This window comes from Clarias gariepinus, chromosome 4 (genome assembly GCF_024256425.1).
Source record: "Clarias gariepinus isolate MV-2021 ecotype Netherlands chromosome 4, CGAR_prim_01v2, whole genome shotgun sequence".
NCBI lineage: Eukaryota > Metazoa > Chordata > Actinopteri > Siluriformes > Clariidae > Clarias > Clarias gariepinus.
In genome coordinates, this window is record NC_071103.1 from 14,421,410 (window position 1) to 14,429,778 (window position 8,369).

At 37.3% G+C, this 8,369-nt stretch overlaps 1 protein-coding gene across 1 annotated transcript; it reads right to left on the reverse strand.

The window, feature by feature from the left end:
- cdc42ep5 (CDC42 effector protein (Rho GTPase binding) 5) lies at positions 1-7,156 on the reverse strand. Its single transcript, XM_053495046.1, has 2 exons — positions 6,942-7,156; positions 1-3,756 (listed from the first exon to the last, which is right to left on the reverse strand). The coding sequence occupies exon 2, from the start codon at positions 3,749-3,751 to the stop codon at positions 2,861-2,863; it is 891 nt and encodes a 296-aa protein (XP_053351021.1). The 5' UTR covers positions 3,752-3,756; positions 6,942-7,156; the 3' UTR covers positions 1-2,860.
- Between the last annotated feature and the right edge of the window lie 1,213 nt (positions 7,157-8,369).

An 8,369-nucleotide genomic window follows, 5' to 3' on the forward strand; every position in this document is an offset into this window, starting at 1 on the left:
TAGAAAGTAAATATATTTATTATTGCAGATCTCAATCAGAAAGATAATGTCAATACCAATCCAATAGTATCATATATATGAAGTGCAGTGTTCCATGGTGTACACATACATGCAGGTATTTCAAGAGTTTACAGGCAAAACTGGTCTGACAAATAGATATAACTGCCATACATGTTGTGCTCTTTGCTCTACCACATCATAACCTGAACTAATTTACACAATTGATTGTCATTGAGTAAACTTACAAACTAAATGGAGTTGGTTTATGTTGAACATACATATATAGTGGATGTTATTTACTTAAACTTTAGATAAAAAAAATCTGCCAGAGGTTTATTCAGCATCATGTTGTGTGACTTAGTTAATATGATTTTACGATTACAATTTGTTTATGGTTTATCTTTAAGACATCTTAATTTGAATTAATTGCATCAGATTTTGCATCAGATTTTGCCTCTGAAATGCCGATTACATTCCTCCAATGCATCCTTTAAAAAAAAAAAAAAAAAAAAAACCCTGATAGTGTCATGTGGTACCTTTCTTTAAAATAATAGAGGCCAAAATACTGTATTTATAGACCGGAATGTTGGCAGTACCTAGCAATGAAACTAAGCTACAATTCTATCTACATTTTTGAAATTTCAGCTTCACGACTCTATTCAGAGGAAGTCACGCAGCCTTCTCCTTTTAACTGATCTTTTCAAACAAAGCCATGATGTGATTAGATTTTCTGAATTCCTCTTTCCATCCGCCTTTATCTTTTTAACAGAAGGCCCTACTAGTCTGCTGAAGTATCATAATGCAGTACTTAAATGCTGTCCGAAAGCTCAACATTAAAATGAGAAAGCGTTTTTAAATGACCAAAGTGACTTTGAAATCCGGATCAGGATTTCTCAAAACATGCTCAGTGCTTTCCAAGCTGATTTTGCTCAGCTATGCAATAGTGGAAGACATACAGTTTATAGAGTTTATAACAGAGCCTTAGATAAGAAATTTCTAGAACCTAATTTATATGATTTGAAAGAAAAACACCCAAAGAACAAACTATCAGGCGTTTAATCTTAAGTTATTTACACGTGAATAGAAGGTTATTTCATCAAATATGTTTAAGACATTGTTTCTTTAAAAAAAAAAAAAGAGAGAGAGAGAAAGTCATGCAGTTTGCTATTTAAAACAAGCATTGTTAAACTAAGTAGTAATGCAACTTGTTTATAATTACCTCCCAATAAATCCAGTTTAAACCAGTAGGAAGTTCTCCAGCTATCCGGATTTGGCTCTAATGTTTTGAAGTTATATTTTCATGGGAAGACACAGGTTTTTTTTTTTTTACAGGAAAGTGGTTTCTAAGACGTAAACTCCACTGACTGGCTATTAAAATGGATATATATGATTGCAGTAAGATTAAAGTAGCTACATAGTTATTCAAAGTGGTATAAGCACAATGTTTCATCCTCATGACTAGGCATGCACTGAGAATTGGTAAAACCATACTTTGCAATGTTTCACACAAACAATATTGTTATATTGCTATCACCTTAAATGATCATCACAACCTGTCCACTTATCCAAACAGAGAGGTGTTTGGGTGAATATGCAAAATTCACATGCACTGAAAGCTAGAAGTGATGATGATGATGCCACAGAGTGTCCTTGATGCTACAATTTGCAGTGAAAAATGTACATTTATGATAACCATAAAGTCATGTTAAGTTAACAGCAATTTTAAAAAAGCTTTTCCAACTGTTGTGTTTTTAATGTTCTTTCAGTATATTCCCTATCAGGATACCACATACTCTTGTCATGTACCTTAATTTTACACAGCAGATACCAGGTTGTGTCAGATAACACCAAACTCCCCAAAGTGTAGAAGATCATCAGCAATAAGTACTCTCTCAAACTGTGTCAGTTGTAGTAAACTGAGCACCTATGATCTAAGCACAGCGTCCACCCACTGTTTTTTCCACCCATTGTGTGTGTAACTCCCACAGGAACACCCAGAATTCTCCAGTAAAATTTCCACCACTAACACATATAGCTCAGTTAAAACCAGCTACGGCTTTTTTTTTTTTAATGCCACTATAAATAATAAAATAGAATCATTCAACATGTTTTGACCTTAGGAACAACATACTTACTGATAATGTTATACATACTGTAGTTCCTGTAATTCACTTATGTATTTTATTAACAGAGCTAACAAAAATATAATTAGAATAAATTTGTTGATGTACATGAAACCTTCTTTCATTCTTTTTTGGCCTATAATATTTAAAAAAATAATATGGTGTTTCGTTAAAAAAAGACTAATACACTAAAGGACATAAAATGATGTGGAATACTGGTATTTGGCTCAACCTTTACCTCATGTATTGAGATGATTTTTTTAAACAAGTAAAAATAGATCGCATGGCTACCATTTAACATTCCCCAGTAATCTAATTTAAAACTTAAGAGATCCCAGTTCAAGAAAAGTATAACAGTGGTATTGAACCTATAATAGCTGTTTATCAGGACTATCTTATGCTATTATATATTAAATGTATTCCATCATTTGAGGCTTTAGTGGGACTAATAGTGTTACTACTAATAAATGTCATTTGCTTATAATATTACAGTTCTACCCCTGATAAACATCTCATGACAAACTATTGTTTACCTTAGTGCTTTGAAAGGTTTTTTTCCTTTTTAATAAAAATGTCAGCCTCTATTTATGTAACCTTCTTTAACTACACAAGTCCAGTTCCTCCTGTTCCGTAGTGTTGTTTTCACTTTGGTACTTTCTTCTCTTCACATGCTATTTAGAAAACCATTTTGTGCATACTTTTCTCTGCCTCGTCTTTACATACCAATCATCAGAATCCTAAAGGCCGATCTCATCATCTGACTCATCCTCAAACGTATAGCCTTGCTCTCCTGCAACTTCCTCTTCCTCCGAATCCGTCTCGGACACATGGTCCTCTTCTCTCCTTCTGTCCAATGGTGAGATGCCTTCATATTCTGAGCTCACTGAGGAGGAAGGGCTGGGACTGATGTCAGGTTGGTGATTCGTCAGCTCTGGTTGCACTCCTCCTTTATTAGCCATTCCTTCAGCCCTGACCTCCATTCTTCTAACTGGACTTGTACTTGTTTCCTTCCCATATTCCAGCTCTAATTCACCACCTCCATACTGCAGACCGACGATCTCCTCCTTTTTATCGCTAAATCGCACCTTGGGCCGGAACCCCTTAGATTTGACACCATTGACATCGTTTAGAATCTCCTCCCCTCTCCCTATCCTATTCTCATTCAGGTCATTTGTTGCACCATTGGGTGATGACATAACACCATCTGCACTGCTCTTATTAGAGATAAACACTTCTTCACCTTCGTTGCCTGTTGTCCAATCACTGCCCAAACCCAGTCCATCCATCACTCCCAGCACATCTCCCAAAATGGATGGCCCCAGATCTAGGTCCAGGTCAAAGGATGAGACGGAGTCTGAGTGCTGGAGTTTTGTAAATGGCTCATCAGGGGGTTTGCTCTCAGTTTCATGATTTCCCCTTACTTCTGTGGAGTCAATCGTGGCCTCCACAGGGGAGGCAATGGACTTTAAAGACTCTCTGTTGGAAGGACCATGACTGGATAAGAAGGAGGTGTCTCCGAAGGCGTCTCCACCGCGGCCAATGTGCATGGTGTGGCGAAAGTCGCCGAGCGGGGCAGAGATCATGGTGGGATCCAGGCGGTGACCCCGGCCCGACTTGTGGAGTGGCATTGGGACTGTGAAATAAAATCCAAAAGAGAATATCACATCTAGTTACACTACAAAACGTATTGTTATTGTTTCATTGCATTGTATATATTTTTGTATTTATACAGATATATGTATATAGACAGTACTTCTGAAATTACTAGTTGCACTCTTTGCCTGCTCTTAAACTCTATATAATCCCTCTTGAAGTTGATCATACATACTTATACAACAGCAATTTCCACACAAGTAATATGATTAGATGAGCCATTCCACGAGTGGTGATAATGGACAATAACACCACTGGGATTTATTTAATCTTATGTATCACTCTGCGTCCCAAGTGTTCTATAATCGTGGTCACAGCATGAGTAGAGGTATTTTAATATAGGCTGCCATACTGAGAGGAGAGCAGCTACCTGCCAAAACCCACATTCAAATCCCTTTCTAACCCCTAATCAAGGCCACTACTTGGTGTGTTGAACAAGTGATTGTACACCCTAGTGCACTAGGGTTCCATTTAACTGTATTTGAAAATTTGAAAACCTGGAACATAAATGTATCTGATATTCCAAAGCAGAATAAGTGGAAATATAAAAGGAAACTTACAGGATTCACAGGACTTTTCCCCACTTTTATTGTTTATTCATTTTGCTCTTAAATTTGGTAATCATTAAAGAATCTACTTTCACCACTTTTAATTTTGCTGGTCGGTCGCCAACTGTCAGGCACGGAAGGATATGTGTTGGCAGAGCAAAATAACTGGTTAACTAAACAAACAAATTATAATCTGTTGATAGTATATATTGTTTGTGGAACTGTTTTATAAAAGTGGTATCGCACTCAAGATCGAGCTGTTGTGCTGAATATCAGCACAGCTGTGATGCCACTCTGTCTGTGCCCTTGTGCCCACAAACTTTGTTAGCATATCGACATTTTTTATAATACTTTATCCGTCTGATATTATAGTTATTATAGTTATAGCAAATCCGGTGTGTGGATACTGTGTGTGTATGTGTTTGTTTTAAACACATGAACCCTTTATCACCTCCTCTTTCTTCATGCTCTTCTCCTGTCTTTTAAACACTAAGTTCATCATATCAGCATTTTGTTGCTGTTGTTTTTGGCAACAAAAGTTTTAATCTTGCAGTTTTAGTTTGCCAATATAGAAAAGGCATGCAAATCCAGCCAGCATAACGCAATGCAGACAAGCTTATTACACACCATAATGGTGATGAGAAAGAGCTGACAGAGGTGATGCGGCAGCCATGCTCAGACTTGTGAGACATGTGAAATGCAAAAAACATCGTTTTGAATTCTGCCCTTCGGGCTTGAGCAAGCCAGACACATACGCGTGCGCATACACACACACACAACTGAAACCGATATTATGAAACTTTCCAGTGCTGATGGACCTGTTGTAATGAAACGCACAGGGTGTCCCAGAAGACTCCATTAACATGTAACACTTTTTAGAGAAGATTAACACTTTCTTTTAGTAGCAAAAAGTCTTTCAAAAAACTTTATATATACAAAAACTGCAAAAGACAAAAGAAAAATGAGTTGAAATCATTCTGATGGCATTCACAGCACCAAGATCACTTAAGAGAAATTTATTAGAAGCAGGGCATTAGAATACCAAGAGTAGGGGAGAGATTTAGATTACAAAGTTTACAAAGAAATGGCAATCACGTTGAGGATGTTTCATAGAAGAAACAAAGGTTAAGCTATGATAACTTTTTTTATTATAAGTTTTTTTGTTTCTTATTATATTATTTTACTAGAACAATCCAAATAATGCATTTTTATATAATAACATCACATAATAACCCCTCTTTCTTTCTTTATTCATTCAATCAAAAAAATTGTCATGCACAACATAAACGAAATAACCTTTAAATTTTTGCTGCCTGATCTCATAAAGTGCACCAGAAGCTAATACCAAAGGATAGTCACTTATTGCTGACGTATTATACTGGTAAAAGATGGATCTTAATCAGCAACTGTATACTAAAAAAATATATATGAATCACAGAAAATACAGACTAATCAGGTAGTGAGAAAAGTTAATCCAAGGTCACTTTCAGAATTAGAATCTGGTTTTATTCGCCAAGTATATTGACACACATAAGGAATTTGATTCCAGCTGTTTGTGCCTCTCAAAGTATTTCCGAGTATGTAACAGCTGTACATAAAGTTTACACAAAGTGAGCGTGCAAGTATCCGTAGTGTGCATCACAAATACTGTATACTGTAATAGGTAGTGCAAATAGCAAGGAGCTGCAACTATTTAAAAAAACTAAATTGTTTGGATTAGAGAGCAATATTAAAACAATTTAAAACCAAAAGCAGCTTGTTGTATGCTCCTAATGTAACACAGGTACTCAGGTGAGATGGGAAAAACATGGACCAAGTCTCTTACTTGCTAGGAAAAGCAGAATGCAAATGAAAACGAAAATAACCTTTAAAAAAAAACAGGACACAGTTTTAGAGTCTGTGTGACTGCTTCATGGGAATAATTACCTTAGCTTATTTTTTATTAATATGAAACTTCTTATAAAATAAGGTTGCGTGAAAGTCCTAGTAATGTGTTTTCACATGGAAGACGCTGCACTTTACACTCTCACTCAACTATAACACACAACCTATCCGAAAACATTTCAGGCACAGTGAAACACTGATACACCAGCAACGGCTGTTTGGTTATTTGATACCTTGAACTATGTTCTTATCGAGTGTTGGTCATTTGTTGGGTCTGAAAGCGCCATTTTGGTTACCTGGATAATGACAACACCAACAGCTGGAGCGACAATTCAGCTCCGCGGCTTTACCACACACACACACACACACACACACCATTAGGAACACGGTTAGAGAAGGTAGCACAGGTATAGGTTATATACAGTGTAATAAAATGTTTTGAATAAAAAGTTTCAGAACACGCTATCAAGTTGATCTGTAACTGATTAAGTTGTAGTATGGCTCGTGAATGTGCTCGCGAATGTGCGCGCTCCTTCCCCCCCACTTTCCTCAACACACTACTCTCTTTAAACTCCCGGAAAGAAAAAAAAACTTCCAATTAAAGAAAGTGTGGTTAATTTTGAAAAGCTGGTTAAAAAAAGCGAGAGGAAAAGTAGCTGCCGCCCCATAGGAGTGTTCTAGAGTTACAAATTATTACTTAATAAACAGGACGAATGGGAAAAAACACACTTACCGAGACAAATATGGAGACTACTCCTTAATCCAATTCACAATCCGACTTCTTCTGGAACGCTTTAAAATCCTATTTTCTTGTTTTTTTCCCCCCCTTGTAGCTATTTTCTTGGCGACACTCTACTCGGACACTTCTTTCTTTCTTTTTTCCCCCTCCTGGTTGGGATGGGCAAGGAAGTGACGCGCCTTTTTTTTTTTTTTTTTAGGGAGCGCTTTGCCTTGCCATCGAGCAGAATGGAAAATGCGAGGCTCACGTCCCAAAGCGCACACTAGCGCCCTAAAGAGTACGCCCCAAAAGAGGACGCACCAGAGGGGACCGTGGTTATAATAGGCTATGTGGCGTACTCGTTTGTGCGCACTAGTTAGTAGGGCAGTACGCGGGTGTAGCCCACGCCAGCTGTTTTCCCTCTTAATATTCTCACACGTGCTCTTATAAAGTCTTTACCAAAGTCGTTTTAATATGATAGATACACGTGTATGGGGTTTTTAATCGTTGTAGTGCATATCTGAGTCAAGAATTGTTTTTTAGCCCCTAGGGTTTGGGTGTGATGGTTTGCTTTGGGTTCTAATCCAGATTTACAACATAGTCAACATAGTTCTAGAAAAGGTTACCTCTTGACATCATTTGGGTAATTATAGGTGTGCGTCTCTAAGAAACATAACTAATGCATTTGTGGAGGAAAAGTCATATATTTTCTTATTGTACATATATCACTATTTGTATATACCTATTTTAATCACTATGTGTATATACCCATACCTACTTACATATACGTTGGGTCTGTGTACTGTACGCAGAGTGATTGATAGATTTCCTTCAGGTACTCTAGTTTCCCCCAACAGTCCAAAGACGGTTAATTAGCGTTACGGAATTGCCATTTGTGTGTGTGTTCTGTAATGGATTGTCACCCTATCCTCGTATCCTAAGACTCGAGCCATGTGAGTCATTGTGCCCCCTTAATGTAGTATATTAAGGGGGCACAATGGCTCACAGATTAGCACTGTTGCCTGGCACCTCCAAGGTTGAGTGTTTGAATCTTACCTCCAGATGGAGTTCACATGTTCCTCCCATGCACTGCCCTGGTTTTTACTGTTGCCCGTTGTATATGAAAGTATGTGTGAGTGTAAGTTTGTGCGTGTGCTTGTTGTCTGAGATTATGGGATAAAACCCAGGCCCCCACAGCTCTAAACGGGATAAGTATAGAGATGTAAAGAAAAAATTAAATAGTATGTTAATAGTGCATTCCTGTATTTCCTGCATTCCTAATACATTTCATCATGACTGTGTATACACACTTTGGACAGTCTGTGATTCATCAGATAATTTAACACACACTCTGTTTGAAATTTCTGAATACAAAACTAGTCAGCCAGGATGTCCAAACATTTTAACCAGTCTGTGTTGCATTAGACTATTTGCCTGTAATGA

Excerpts from the sequence above, each read along its gene's own strand:
- cdc42ep5 (XM_053495046.1), bottom strand. The coding sequence starts at position 3,751 with ATGCCACTCCACAAGTCGGGCCGGGGTCACCGCCTGGATCCCACCATG.